This window comes from Megalopta genalis, chromosome 13 (genome assembly GCF_051020955.1).
Source record: "Megalopta genalis isolate 19385.01 chromosome 13, iyMegGena1_principal, whole genome shotgun sequence".
Taxonomy (NCBI): Eukaryota; Metazoa; Arthropoda; class Insecta; order Hymenoptera; family Halictidae; genus Megalopta; species Megalopta genalis.
This window is the reverse complement of record NC_135025.1, coordinates 9,997,858-10,013,348: the sequence shown is the minus strand read 5'-3', so window position 1 is coordinate 10,013,348 and position 15,491 is coordinate 9,997,858. Positions and strand designations below refer to the sequence as shown.

Genomic DNA, 15,491 nt, shown 5'->3' with positions numbered 1-15,491 from the left:
ACAACCGGCCAGATTTAACGCGTGGATACGATCCGCGGTTAACTACGCGTGCTCACGCTACGCGATTCGAACTTCGAGTCTCTGCTTTTCGAGAGCATTCTCTTCTCTTCTTTGTTTCGGGGGAGGAAAAACGGAAACGGCCATTAACCACGCACGGTGCAGAGCGTAACTCGTGCAAAACACTAACACTACGAGTGGCCGCTTGTGGAACTACGTGTCTGCCATAGACTAAGTATTCGCCAGAACGAGCCAGGTTTCTCGTTTGTGTGGATGCTACCATTGCCACTATACAGGCCGCTGGTTTCGTTCTGTCTCTCTTTCGATCATTTTTGGCTCTCTTTTTAAAGCAATTGCGCGATGCTGAATGCGCAATAGAATGGTGGGGATAGAAAAGCTCTTCTAGTGGACGAGAAAAACGGCACTAAGAACGGGAGCTGACTGTATGTCTGTCAATGTCTATGAACTTACAGTGGCTATTAACTATAGTACTATTATTTAATATTTTTTTAGTATAAACAAGATATCACAGTGATAGTGTCTGCATTTTTCAAAACAAATGTGATGATACATTTTGAAGGCACATTTCTTTCGTATAGACTAATTTACTGTTAGCTTGCTAAAAATGTCTCGAAAATGGTTTTGTTATGGTTTGCCTCAATGTCATGCCAGTCGGATCATTCATGCTATGCTGTATACTGTACATAAACTAAATATGTATTTTGTGTAAGAAAGATTTATGATTTTCTTTTATTGTAAAAGTATTTTCTACGGAAGACTTCAAGGAATTTGATTATATTTTTATAGAAATTTATTATTTGAGTATATATGTAGATAAAGTTAAAGAGGCGTACGACGTACGCATACTTATCACATAAAATAAGAATCAAAACTATTATGGCGGTAATCTATTGGGCGTTGTTCTCAACACCTGTTGCTTACTCTTGGGTTGTCGTTCCTTGGTTTGAACACACACCCGTATTTAACTTTAAATTTAAAACAATTTAGAAGCAGTGACTTTTCCATTTTAATCTAAACTATGATGTTACGAGGTACGTATATAAAAGATTATACAAAACCAATTTTGATCTGTGTATCTTTCTATTGTTAAATATAGTAAGAAAAATATTGAATAAAAAAAAAGTAATAGGAAATTGAAAAGAATTAGATATAATATCTCTCATTTTGTTATTTGCCGTAAATTTATTGGTTTTATTTTATGCTTGAATTTTAAAAGTTTCTGAAATTGTTATTTAACCTTTAACAGTACTAATTTTAATTACATTTGTTTACAACCGAGTTTTGATTTATTCATTGTTAACATCCAGACAAGTTTATTTTTAAAGTTTACTTTGAAAATTTGAACATCTAGATATATTTACAAAAGAGTTAACTTGTAACATTTGAAGTTTCTGTAATTTGCATAATTAATATTTTTAATTAACATTGTTAATATTTTACCATTCTGTTTCACAGTTCTTTAAGAAAACAGCTTTTATTAAATTCATAATTTCTAATAAATACAAGTAAATAAATTCAAGTTATATGTAAGTATCGTATACATAAATTACTTAAGTAATTTAATCATGCAGAATTTTAAATGTCAAAATTTATTAAAAATCATAAATTATACATATCTATAAATGTTAATGTGTTGAATATTTAGATTACAGCAATGGGTAAAAGTGACGAAAGGGGCGATATTACAATACGTGCAGGGGAGTCTACCTTTATTCCAAAAACATCAAGCGAGGCTAGCAAAATGTTAGAAGCTGCTTTGTTACAAATGGATGATATTATTTCTGGTAAGTCATTGTTTTTATTTTATATTATCATTGTTAGAAATAGTTTGTTCAATAAAAAATTAATGTCATCATGTATTGACATACGATGTATAATGCATATAGTCTATAATTCTTAAAATATCAATAACTTATAAACATGAAATCATAAATTTATAATAATTAATGATATACTTTGACAAAAATCTGTAAAGTGTTTTAAGTAAGCATTTCAATTCTGCTTAATTATATTATTGAATGAGAAGTTTGTGGTATTTGTGTATCGTGATAATGATCCTCCTTTCAAATAACTACAATTATCTCAATTTTATTAAAATATCATGTCAGAATAAATACTTTTTTTGTTGTTTATTAAATAACATAAAAAGGAATTTTAATATGTATTGTTCTATTTTCTATAATTTAGTTACTATAAAATTTGAATTTCAGAATTCTTGAAGATGAATACAGTATTACAGAATATTGCATTTATTCAACCTATCCAAATTAAAGCAATAATTACATCACATATTTTATTTTTCTATTTATTACTTGGATTTTGCTTTGTATATAGCAATGGACATTGAGCATGATGCAGTCTTAATGCAATAAGATTGTAATTGAATAATAAAAATCATAATATTGATTAATTCTAATAAAATTTGTAGTGGATATCATAATATTGTTATTGAAGGGGTGAAAACTATCCTTAAAGTTTAGGTAACATTTACAATTGGCCGAACATTTTGTAAATTATTAGGGTTAGAGAAATAGTTTGAAAGTTGAAGTTGTGTATTTCTTAATAAAGGATCTAATTTTATTTATGTGTCCGAAAACTGCATTAGAAGATGGCACTTCCTTATTAACTTTTCCATTTAAATGTATGTATGTATTCAGATGTATTGTTGTATGTATAACCAAATGCAAAATACGAATAAGTCGAAATTTTTATTTTTACATTTCAATAAATGATCAAGCAAATAAGAAAATTTCACAACAGTTTAAATATGTATGTGATGACACAATATGGTATCTGATTATCAAATTCACAATGCATACATAATAATGATGGGTTTTGTATTCCAGCACTTCTAATGCCAAATAAATTCCAATCTACACTTGATCACATTTAAGTTATTATTAAATATTATAGTAATTTTTCTTTCTATAGATTTTATTTCTAAAATCTTGTTTTTATGTGATCACTATTATGTCTAATCTCTTTTTCCATTTCTTCCTAATTTTGCTTTATCATTTTTCGTACTTTTAATTTCAGAATCACTGATATTGTCAGAGGTTCTCACAAACAGTATTTACCTTCCTCTAATTATTTTTCACTCATCTTTTACAACGTTATCTTTTTGTTAATTCGTTATTTCAAAAGTAAATGTCTTTATCACTTATCTTTTTAGTTCAAATAGTTAATATTATTTTCTCATCTTTCTTCATTTGATGTTCTACTCCAGACATGCTAAACTGGTGGTAGTTTAAGGATTTAAAATACTTAAGAAGTATTTCTTAGTTGTTAATTGTCTTATTTTTCTTATGAAAAGTAACGTATATTTGCATGTTTAATTTATCCATAAAACATTTGCATACAGGTGCTTGTATAGAAAGTAATAACGAAGGAACAGCAGAATGGAAAGATTCAGTAAAAGAAGCTACAAGAAATCTTGTGACTGCAATTAAGAGTTCCCCAAGTCTTCCTTCAACACCTGATGCAGCAAGCATAGAGATTTTATTGCAGTGGATGCAACCGGTAAGTTTATATACATTATTTTTTGGATATATAAATTTATTTGATAATTACGTTGTTAATTAATCATACTGTTTGATATACATTGAATATATATGTTTGTATATTGAACAGAAATCTTTAAATTTTTTTAGCATTTTGCGCCTATACCCTAATATTCAAAGAAATAAATTAAAAATTAATGTTATCATATGACTATTTGCGATGTACATAGTTAGATATTCCCGATAGTACGTGTTGATATTATAGTCTGATTATTTTTCTTTTTCATTGGCGCTGTGGCATTGTGGCGCTGCCACATCTGCCACATGTGGCCGACCGACTTGCCCTCTTGAAACAATCCGTTTCGCTACAAGGTTCCGGGAAGATTTGCCACTGATTTGGCAGCGCCAAGCGTCTGGTGCCAAATACCGAGCAGAGTCTCCTTTCAGCAGAGTCTTGACACCAAATTCACATAAATCCTCACAAAGTACACTACCAAGCATTTTACATGTACATACTTGATCAAAACAGCTTGGCTGACTGAGTATATATATAGGAAAATAAAAAAACCTTTACAAATTCATAGTTAGCTCATAATAAGTCTTGGACAAATAAACGTATATTCGTCAGTAGAAATTGAGAAAAACTTTAGATTCGTTGTACATTTTGATTAGACTTTACAAATATTTATTTGCATAATTTTCTGATTATACATAACCTATGTGATAAAGAGTATGTTCTCTGGTGTAGTTTAAGGAAGCTAATTTGGTAAGATTTAGGAAAGATGATCAATCTATTTATAAACGCATTGGTTTAACCTTTACCGAGAATGTAGTACATACAATATGTGTGTATGTATTAGAGTCTGGACAATATGTTTTGAAATAAATTTATTTTTAAACCAATCCAAAAATTTAGAAGAATGTTGTAATGTTAAATTATTATAAACTAGCATAAATTAATTAGGGTTCAACGATCGCGATAGTACATTTTCCGAAAATATTTGAAGCAGGTGGAGAATAAAATTGAATCTAGAAAGGTATTGTTTAGAGTTTGGATTTTGGACTACATATACATATATACAACCGTTTGTATCAAGCACAAGTTGTAAAGAGATTGATGAGATATCATTTTAATAAAGCCAATTCTCTTCTATGTATATTTGTAACATCGTAGGATTAAATCGTGTCACGTGACTGCTAGTACCTTGGGAAATTTTCGGACAGTAATTTTAGTTTGTTGCAAACCCGCGTCGTGATCGTTTTGTCAAGATTTCTCATAATTAACACACCTTAATTGATTCATTATAGACAGATTTTGTATACTTAGATCATTGAAAATAAAGTAAATAAATATGAATCATGTACATGGATGAGGAAAATTCAACAATTACGAAGATACCTATAAGGTCTATCATGGAAGAAAAAGATGAAGGATATGCGAGAGGTTCTATTAAAAACGTTTCTGTTTTTAGACGAAACCAATCAACAGAATGAACCATTTTCTTTTGAATTATTAACAAGATTTAAATTATGAACTACGTTCATACGCAACTGTTTTGAAATAAAATTTCGGCAGAAATATAATATAAAGACTTTTAAAGCGAATTTATGCAATTTTTTGCAATTATTTTCATTTCCAGAAATTAAGCGGTTAAAAAAGAAATTAAACGTTTTCTTCACACTCTACTATCCTAGGAAAATATCTTTATATCTAATACAGTTACTACATGTAGTCCATAAAAGACAATTTTTGTGATCAGTACACATTGTAACCTTAGAATTTGAACAGATTGTGAAATCTGTTTTTACATATTAAAATTTTTTACATCAAGTATATTGAAATAATCTTTTCTTATTACTATATGTTACAATAAAATATTTTGCATATATGTACATAACAAAATATATTTGTTAGTGAATATGCAGATCTTATTGTTTAATAGAAATATTTATTTATTTATTTATTTATTTTCATCTGTGCTGCATATTGCATTTGCATACATTTCAAAAAATTAGTTTATGAAACTCATTTAGGTTCAGATACCTCGGAAACTATGTTCAGAACAAAACAGTGGGATGATAGATGTATACCTTCAGAAGGGTACGATCCTCCAGGGGCCCCAAATTGTGATCAAGAAGAGGACGAATTTGCAAATATTGATTGTTTTGAACACCATATCTATAAATCTGACAGCTGTTTCTGCCAGGTAGTACATACTTACACAAATTGTAAAGGATACAAATTAAGGAAATACCACAATATTCATAACAAATTAATTTAAAATGGAACATACTAATTTATTAGTTAGTATGAAATCAAATTGCACAAAACTCAATATATTGCAAAAAGATGGCAACCTAACTAACATATCTTTTATTAACTAAAAGAACTTATGTGTGTAACTAAATGTTTTATTGTTTTGAATACTGGCAAATTAATTTTAAGAGTGTCAAGAACATAATTGTCCTTTTTAAAATAATATATTTAGATACTATCTCTTTGAGAAGTAATTTTGCATTACATGAACATATCTATTTAATGGTAGCAGCTGAGGATAATATAGTTATTGTAAGTAAAAGACACAATGACTTTTATATTTGTATATATTCTAAGTTTATTGAAATCGTAGATGTATTCACTATAAAGCTAGTATTATAAATTGTATGCGAAAAAAACACATAATGTAAATGTCTAATAATATGGAATACAGTGAAACAATTGAGCAACTTGTTTGTAGATACTATCCTCAATCCAATATTTTTGTGTTGGACTGTTAGTATTTTTATATTTTTGACATTACCAAATAAATATTGAAGATTAATAGGACATACAATATTATTAAATGTTTTCAACACATATTATGATGTGTTTTTTTATGGAAAAGTATTTACATTTAAAAGAATTAAAATCTTTTCAGAGTATTATGTGTCCATAAAAATGAAAGAATTCATTAGTAAGATCAGTTTTATGTTATAATATTTGCATATAAGTTTTCTTCATTAGTTTACGTAACATGCTACTAATACAGGATATTAGGTATGTTTCTTTGTAATATCAATACTAAAAAATTCAATATTTTTTAAAATAGATAATATATTATGCCATAAATTATTGTAAACATTATGAAACCGGCATCTAAGAGAATCATACTTTATGTCTCAGCATCGTCCATTAGGTTACACTGAAATGATTGGCCTTAGAGGAAGCGTGCCGAATCTCTGTTCAACTACAAGTATGACTCAGATGGGGAGTTACTCACCGTTTTGTTCTGCATTTTATAATATGAGGTCTTTTTTGTCGTTTGTTCTGTTTTTTATTATTTTTGCATTCATATTCATTGACATTCTGATATGGTTATATAGCCTATGTGCAAAAAATCATAATTGTCAAGAAAATACTAAAGAACACAAAGGGAACCAAAGCAACCAGTCTTTTGACGCAGGAACCAAAAGACCTTTCAGAAACAGAATAGATTGTGAACAAAGACTTAGGTCACAAACAGACCTTTTCTTAAGAAGGAAAGAATCCTTTAACTGTTGTTCATTACAATATTTTCAAATTTCACGAAAATGGAAAGAGTATCTAGTAAAAACTCAGGTATATTTATCTATATTTGTAACAACGATTTATATATAACATTATATATATAACAGTTCGTTTAAAAAAAATTTATAAAGATTATATTCGAATAATAATCACAATGTGTATGTGATACAATAATAGCAGCTTTATATTGTTTGTAGTAGATTGTATTCTTTAGATATACATTATATGAGAGAAACGTATTTATTGTTAATACCCACCATAATACATAATTACATAACATTAATTTAGTGCATACTTTAATGTTATAGGAACGTTTAAGGAAGTTAGAAGATGAACGTGCAGCCTTACGAATGGAAGTATCAGTTTTATCGGAGCAAGTGGAAGCACAGTCCAATAAAATTCAAGAATTGGAAACTATGCTTAGAGAAAAGAAAGATTCTCTTAGAAGAATGGAAGAAGTGTTACAGAAAGTAATTTTATTCACTTATACTTACTACTGTGCTATTATATTCTTTTAAGATTCTATGAGTTAAAATTATTTTGTATCAAATTATCTTATTTGTTGAAAGTAAGGGATTTTGATATTTTATCTTTAAAAGGGCATATATCACTTAAAAATATGTAACATGTGCTGTATAATATTACATATATATAATATCAAATAATAGTACACGCTACAGTCGGCAAATTTAATAATATTATTTCATAAATTTTACTCGAATTTCGCTTGTATATACATTATTTAAAAGTTATGAGGCGTTTAATTATTATTTTTGAGGATATAAAGTCACGTATAAGGGGTTTTTATGGTTGCCTACTGTGTTACTATTTCTATATTATTTTTATTTTGTCATTAGAATATTTAAATGTATTTTCATTTTTTAAGGAAATGCTTTCGCGAAGTGCTCTGGAAACACAAAAATTGGAGTTACTGAGCTCCTTATCAGAAATGAAGCTGAGACAAGCTAGTTTAGAACATGAAAATCTTGCACTTCACAGTACAAGTCCTGTCTTAAACGTAAGTTAATTTAAATATAGTAGTAGTAATAAAATGTTCATTTCAATTACTTGTATAAAAGTATAAAAGTATATTGAAAATCCCATTTTCTAAACAAGGTCTTGATATAAAGGACTTAATTGGATGAGATAGTCAAATCTGTTCTTTAACCGATTTCAATATATGTATAACACATTTATTCAATAGCTCAAATTAATTTTATATCGTATTGAATATAAGTAATGTTAATAAGGCACTAAATAATTTTAAACATTACTACATTCAGAGAAGCAAAATATAAGTACAAGAAATTAAAATTTAAAATTAACAGTATGAGGAAGTACGTATGTAAGTGTTTGTGTGAATGAATTGAAGAAATTCTACTTTGTAGTTAAGTTTATTTGCCTTAGTTATTGCAAGGAGAATTATACCCAAACATGACTGCCGCTAGAGTATCGACTCTACCATTGCGTAGCCTTGCTGACGAATCGGGTCGTTTCTGTAGTCCTGTCGCGCTCTCTTCTTCGCAATTTTCATGTCGCGTCCTTTTTGAAGAATTTGGCCGCGACTACGGAATTTTGACTACATAACGGGATTTTCTTCGTGTTTACTCAGCGCGAGTGAGGCCACAAAGAAGATGCGCGGTATGCTCAAAACACAAAAGAAAAAAAGACACTGTATATTTTTGCCCTCATTGTAATGCAGGACTTTGTTTAGTGGTAGTTTTTATAAAACTTATAGTATAAGCAAAGGAACCGGTGTAGGTTGATTTCCGTTCTCAAAAAAATATCCAGAAGAATATGTTTCATATTTTTTCCTCAACAATAATTTTATTTTTTAAATGGTTGTTACGATCCCATTATTTCTAACAATATCATTAAACATGACAGTAGTTTCTTATTTAGTATAAGTACACATTTTTAAATATTTCGTGGATTAATGTTCCATTAGAACATAAAATTATTTTTATTAAATTATAGCACCAACTATAATAGTCGTACGAAGTACATTTCAAATTAATCGGTCAAATATAAATTTTGAAATATCTAGGCAAATTAAGGCATCTTGACAAGTATGCGTGGTCCTGACCATAGTCTTCTGCAAGACCATCAGTTAGTTAGTATTGTGGAGATTAAGATAACGTTTAAAGAAATCAAAGTTTTTGCATTTTTTTTCACTACAGACGTATTTATTGCAGGGAGAGAAATTCGGAAGGCATACCAGCCAATATAGTAGTCTCCCTAGGCCCCTGAGTTCTTCAAAGAAAGGCGTAGTGTTCGGTAAGGTTCCCAGTTTAGCTTCTGGAACACACACAACAGTACCATTGGCCATTAGAGGAGCCTCCGCGAGATGTCTGTCTGCGCCTACTCTAGGTTGCGATTTTTCTCTAGGCATGCATTATCAAATGTTTTACAAAAATGCATTTATCGTTTATTCTTTTTATGTGACAGGCAATCATGACCAATAACTTAATATTGATTTTAAGCTAGTAGTTCGTCAATCAATAAAGGGTCTAGCCGATTAAGGTGGTCAAAATTGCTCTTGGAGGTTTTTTACTAAGTATTATACCGTTTGGTAGCTGACCATGAAAAACTTATCTAGGCAAAATTTCAACCCTGTAACTTGCCCGTGAGGATAATTACAGGGTAAATTAGATCTAGGCGTTTTTCCGCCCATTTTCTCCTTCGGTGATCTTTTAAAATTTTGAAAAAATGTGGTTTATTTCAGACATCAAGCCGCATATTATAGAATTTTTTCAGATTTTTCGGTTGCAAGCTGTGGTTATAAAAAGTGGAAAACTCCCCCCAAAAATCGGAAAATTGAAGATATCTCGAAAACAATGAGTTTTTCTTGGTCAATTATCGAACGGTATAATAGCCATTAAAAAACCTCTAAGGGCAAAATTGACCATCTTAATCGGCTAGGCCCTTTGTTTTATAAAGCCGCTTCTTATTTACTGCATGGGAAATTTGTATGTATTCCTGGCTTCAGAAAATAATATGTATTTCACTTATATTGTAGAATATCATTTATATGCAACATCAAATAATCTAATCATTCAATTGATGACATTATCAAAGAATATTGATCAGCCTATTAACGTTATTTTCCTTTTTAATATTATATTCTGCTATTACGGAAACCTACCGTCATAAGAAAAACATTAACATCTACTGTAATATTTTCTAATTGAGCTTTTTTTGTATCTTCTTTAGCTGAAGAAGAGAAGAACGTTATTATAGAAAGCTCAAACTGCCGATTACAAGTAATCACACAGAAGCCTTTGATAGAATTATCAATGGAAGAAATTAAAGGATGGCTCACAAATTTAGGATTAGAATGTTATACATGTGAATTGAGGCGGTGGGGCGCCACTGGGACAAAATTAATTGAATCTTCTCCTCAACAAATCGAAAAGGAATTAGAAATTAAGAATATTCTTCACAGGAAGAAGTTATTGTACGCGATAGAGTCGGAAAAATCTGATGGAGTTGATTTTCTTGGATCTGATAAGGTGACCATAAAGTTGTGATTACTAATTTGATTTGTCTTTTCAATTCTTTACTTTACTTTCTTTATATATAGAATATGAATTGTAAATATTTATTTAATTATAGATGGATAATGCTGCAGTTTTACGATGGCTTGATGATATAGGTTTACCACAACATAAGGAGGCATTTCAGAATGGTAAAATTGATGGAAGAATGTTACACAGATTGACTACTGAAGATTTATTAAATCTTGGAGTGAATGCACAATTACATGCTGCAAGCTTAAGACGAGGCATTCAGGTACCTTTTATGACATATACTTGCAAAGACTGTATCAATTAATTCCATTGTAGTAAAGTAAAGACTCAGCCAACTATACGGACGGTGATCATTTTAAAACTATCAGATTTACGGATTATTGATATTTTCAACACAGATGCTATTTCTTCCATTTCCTTTGTAAAACTATATGCATAATGAATAGTACTTTGCTCATGGTACCAAATAATCTAGCAAAAAAGACATATATTGAATTTATTTTAAAAGTCAATGATTGTTTGTCGTATCTCCTAAACTGATAATATGATGAACAAAATCTTCTTTTACTGAAAAGTTTTTATACCATTTAATTTGTACTCAAAAGATGTTATAATTTCATAAGACTTATACAACGCTTTACTGTGCGGGTGTTAAAGATACACTAACATATTGATAATTTTTACTTTTCTAAAGGTCTTGCGAGAATTAAATTTTGAGTTTGATAATCTTGAAAGAAGATCAACAAATGGTAATGGAGCCGATGGTGATAATATTCATCTTTGGACTAATCATCGAGTAATGGAATGGTTGAGAGTAGTAGATCTAGCAGAATATGCTCCTAATATGAGAGGATCTGGGGTACATGGTGGTTTGATGGTGTATGAGGGAAGATTTACTTCTGAATTATTAGCTGCATTACTTAGTATTTCTCCTGGAAAAACGCTTCTTCGCAGACATTTGACCACACACTTTAATCAAATTCTGGGTAGAGAAGTTGTACAAAGAAAAAGAGAAATTGAGAGTACTTTAGGATTTGTGCCACTAACGCTTACTGCTCGCTTAAAGGTATGTAAATTTCTATATGTACTTAAATACAGAAATGTGACAATTACAATGAAGCTTGTTAATATACAATTTAGATACCAAAAAAATCTCAGTTTACATTGAAACGTAAAAAAAGCAAAAACGAAGTAGATTATGGTAATTTGGTATGTCCGTTGGAAGCTTCACCACCAGGTACTCCATCAACACCTGTTTCGACTCCAAGCAGTCCAAACTTGAATTCACCCATATTCTAACGAGGATCACACATTCATAATATTGTAAGTTTCATTCTACTATATTTGAACAATTCTTGTCATTGTGGTATATCTTTCTTTAACGAAATAATTTATTAAATATGCTCTTTCATATTATTTTACGTGTCTTCAAAACTTTTGATGAAATTATGACCATAAAACGAAGAAAATAAATTCGTTAAGTTGACTAAGTAAGATAGAAATTCATAGCTTTATCTATGTTGTGTTGCTATTAGCAGATTATCAGTTTAAAGGTTGCATTTGGAATACATTTTTAAGAAGAAGGGCAATTTTCTTGTTGGATTGTGTACAAGCAGTAACTTCTCTAAACTCTTTTAATATCTCTCATAAATTATTAACATTTATACATTTGTAATAATTCCTAATACAAAATAATGATATAATAAACGAACTTGTCATAGATTGTTGTTCAATTATTTATTAAATCATTTATATTATTGATGCTATATAATTTACAAGGTGTTGAAAAAGGGGTTATATATTTTACGGGCAACCAGTACTTATGAGATACAAGAAAGAAGTGATGCTGCATACTGGATACTTTCTAAGTGTTCAGTTATGTGGTAACATTTTTATTTTGTTAGCTTTTGCCTTATTTTTTCCATTTAATAGCGTGCAAACAACCGAACAAAATCTAATATGTGTTAAATACATGCCGGATACATATCTTATAATTAAGCTGATAACTATACTTACATAAAATGAAAAAAAAAGCAAAAACCATATTGAAGACTTCATTATTTTTTACGGAATAACGACATAATGTTATAAGTGTCACGTTTTAATTTTTTTAGTTCTTTAAGTAAGACGAGATATTCTTAAAAATATAATTAGTAGATAACATAAAAAGTTTCTCAATTTAAAAGCTAAATTAATTACGGCTTAATCTCTTGTTGATTTTTCGATATTCATAGACAAAGATGCCAAGCAGCGTTCCATAGCCAAAATTCAATTTCTTAAGTTTAATATATACTGAGAAAGTTTGGTTTGCTATAAACTGAGACGATTTTAAAGCTCCCAAATCCAAAATGTTATTCGTTTTAGATAATTCTGTGCTAAGATACGGCGTTCTAAATACAAAATCGTAAAGTCCAAAGTAAAATTGTACGTTTTGCACACTACTTATATGTCCAATATTAGTAAACAGATATTACCACCTCGATTTTTATTATTATTATTATATCTAGCAAAGAATGTTTATATCCAGAGTGCCCCTTAGAATGTGGGATCCACTTCAGGAATAGATTCTACACATAAAAACAATGAAAAAATCTTTATATAAATATATGTCTTATTCGATTTTGCTTTCGAGTTATGGGGACGAGTTTCTTCTTTAACATATCGTATTTGCTAATCTTCACGACAAATATTCGAAATGAGCTCTTTGTAATTGAACGCACCGCTGAAGGCGTTTTGAACAAATGGAAAGGGTAAACGTTGCCAGGCTTGTGTTTAAATATAAGGAGCTCATTTCGAACATTTACCTTGAAGACGAGCAAGTACGGTGTGTTGAAGAAGAAACTCACCATAATTCAAGAACAATGTTGGATAGGGATGCGTTTTATTATTTTCATGTGTAGAACCTATTCCTGAAGTGGACTCCACATGCTATAAGGACGCTGTAAAGTTGAATGATTTCGGGAGAGGCACATTTTGGTATTGTGGAACAGGACAATTATATCATGCTGGTGGAGAGGGAGAGAATGATACAGGAAAAGGAAAGATGGGAGAAAATAAGGAAATCGAGGTGCAACAAGTGGTAAAAGGCAAGAGAATGCCTGGGAATTTAATGAAAGGGCAAATGAAACATAGATGGAAAAGGGCAGTGAATTTTAGGATAGGTGGAGAGATGAAAGGTGGGAGGTACTGGTTGGAGGAGGAAAGAAAATGCAGAATTTAAGGCTGGCGAAGGAGGTGGAAGACAAGTTCGAGTTAAAAACTTCCTGCATTTTAGATAAGAAACACTGTTTTACATATGGACTGTAGTATTTTCAGGTATCGTAGACCATTCACGTTCGGAGATCTCTGTCATTGTATTTCGTGCCACATACACGTTCTGCAAATTACTTAAAGCTGGTGTCAACGATATGTCTGCAAAATGCTTGAACATATTCGAGTTTAAAAGTAAGCGTTTGAGATTCTTCAAATCGTGTGTCCACGTAGGAGGCAGAAGTGCCAGTTTGTTTTCTGACAAATCGAGCTCTTCGAGTTCAGTAAGTTTCTCAAACGTTTTTTCACCGATAGAAGTTATATTATTGCCTCGAAGACTCAGTATTCTTAAGGAAGTTGGTAGCAAGTCCGCCATCTGACTTGGGAGGCTTATATTGTTGTAGCTCAACAACAATATGCGTAGTCGCGATTGCCTTTTAAGGTCTGGTATTTGCGTGAACTCGTTTTTACTCAGACCCAATGTCTCAAGATTGATAGCCCGTTCGAGCATGTTTATAGGTAGATAATCCATCAGATTCTCGGATAAATCGAGAAACGTTAAAGCATGTCGAGAATATGGAAAGAACACTTTTATGTAATTTGCAGTAAAACCACATCTTCTTAACGATACAACTTGTAGATTGTTAGCGTCCCCTGCTATTCTAAAGCCGTCCCTAAGATTGTTTCCGTCGAGATATAAAGACTGTAGGTTGCCCACGCTATACAAATTAAGACTATCTAACCCGCTGTTCTGTAAATGCAAGTGCCGTAATGTGCCCGGTAGATATTCTGTGACAAAATCGAACGCTGCTTGGATATTAGGAATCTGCATCAAAAATAATCTATCAAGCCGAGGAAACATATCTTTGAAAGAAGTTGTAACAGCAAAACGATTGATCTTATTCAAGGAAAGATTTTCCACATTGGGAAAGTACCCTCCCTCGTTGCCTAACTTGTCCTTGATCGGTACACTCAGATCATCCAGGACCAAAGTTCTCGCACTCATATTTTTCAAACTTAGTACTTGGCTTAATGTAATCTCGTTGGATGCCAGATTCAAGCATTCTAAATTTGGAACGCCATTGAATTTGTCAGCGGATATGTCCCTTATTTTGTTGCCTTCTAAATTTATTTGTCTAATGGTGCCGTTCCTAATGAGATCGATTGGAATTTCTGTGTAATTTAAATTCGAAAGTATGAGGCTATCGTCCCCATTGCAGGTTGGGCTTCGAGTCTCTGCGGTTTTGATTAAGGCGTTGTCGATATTTTCGTCGTTACCACCGATCTCGACTACTCGACTTGAGAAGAACTGGGGAATCATCAGTAATAAGATCAACCCGTGCGTCACCACCATTTTCGAATATCTGGAACAAAGGATTTTTGCACAAATCTTACTTATAGTTGATAAGTAAATAAAGTAATAAGTAAATAAAGACGTATCCGCGCGGTGTTTGTAGCCGCAGTTTATTATGGTAAAATGAGAAATGGCGAGAAAGAGAAAAAGTGGAAACATGCTTGATGAATCAGGTTTATCCGAAGTAGATGAACCTTCAGCCAATTAAAGTGCAATACAGCGTTTAACTAACATAATGTAGAATAATGGTCATATTTTATTTTTAAATTATTATTAAATATATTTTATTATAT

General features: G+C 30.9%; 3 protein-coding genes across 13 annotated transcripts; 2 read left to right on the top strand and 1 right to left on the bottom strand.

The window, feature by feature from the left end:
* The first annotated feature begins 412 nt into the window (after window positions 1–412).
* Window positions 413–4,671, top strand: LOC117224860 (uncharacterized). Its single transcript, XM_033478045.2, has 4 exons — window positions 413–1,049; window positions 1,664–1,802; window positions 3,380–3,537; window positions 3,891–4,671. Exons 2-4 carry the CDS (start codon window positions 1,673–1,675, stop codon window positions 3,990–3,992), a joined length of 390 nt encoding a protein of 129 aa, XP_033333936.1. The 5' UTR covers window positions 413–1,049; window positions 1,664–1,672; the 3' UTR covers window positions 3,993–4,671.
* A 57-nt stretch (window positions 4,672–4,728) lies between these two features.
* On the top strand, window positions 4,729–15,491 carry Liprin-beta (liprin-beta 1). Of its 11 annotated transcripts, none has more exons than XM_076525895.1 (11): window positions 4,729–4,962; window positions 5,553–5,725; window positions 6,682–7,116; window positions 7,374–7,535; window positions 7,952–8,083; window positions 9,261–9,453; window positions 10,279–10,577; window positions 10,681–10,857; window positions 11,290–11,661; window positions 11,736–11,918; window positions 15,065–15,491. In XM_076525895.1, the coding sequence occupies exons 1-10, from the start codon at window positions 4,878–4,880 to the stop codon at window positions 11,892–11,894; spliced, it is 2,187 nt and encodes a 728-aa protein (XP_076382010.1). In that variant the 5' UTR covers window positions 4,729–4,877; the 3' UTR covers window positions 11,895–11,918; window positions 15,065–15,491. The 11 variants fall into 11 exon arrangements, with proteins under 11 accessions (XP_076382010.1, XP_033333931.2, XP_033333929.2 ...); XM_033478040.2 differs by lacking the exon at window positions 15,065–15,491 and having other exon boundaries at window positions 6,682–6,806; window positions 6,882–7,116; window positions 9,261–9,435; window positions 11,736–12,315; XM_033478038.2 differs by lacking the exon at window positions 15,065–15,491 and having other exon boundaries at window positions 6,682–6,806; window positions 6,882–7,116; window positions 11,736–12,315.
* LOC117224859 (lumican) lies at window positions 12,318–15,198 on the bottom strand. Its single transcript, XM_033478044.2, has one exon. It carries the CDS (start codon window positions 15,196–15,198, stop codon window positions 13,885–13,887), a length of 1,314 nt encoding a protein of 437 aa, XP_033333935.1. The 3' UTR covers window positions 12,318–13,884.

Coding starts and splice junctions, on each gene's coding strand:
- LOC117224859 (XM_033478044.2), bottom strand. CDS start 15,198: ATGGTGGTGACGCACGGGTTGATCTTATTACTGATGATTCCCCAGTTC.
- Liprin-beta (XM_076525895.1), top strand. CDS start 4,878: ATGTACATGGATGAGGAAAATTCAACAATTACGAAGATACCTATAAGG. Junction 9,454..10,278: donor AGGTTGCGATTTTTCTCTAG/GCATGCATTATC, acceptor TATCTTCTTTAG/CTGAAGAAGAGAAGAACGTT. Junction 10,578..10,680: donor ATTTTCTTGGATCTGATAAG/GTGACCATAAAG, acceptor ATTTAATTATAG/ATGGATAATGCTGCAGTTTT.
- LOC117224860 (XM_033478045.2), top strand. CDS start 1,673: ATGGGTAAAAGTGACGAAAGGGGCGATATTACAATACGTGCAGGGGAG. Junction 1,803..3,379: donor AATGGATGATATTATTTCTG/GTAAGTCATTGT, acceptor ATTTGCATACAG/GTGCTTGTATAGAAAGTAAT. Junction 3,538..3,890: donor TATTGCAGTGGATGCAACCG/GTAAGTTTATAT, acceptor TTTCGCTACAAG/GTTCCGGGAAGATTTGCCAC.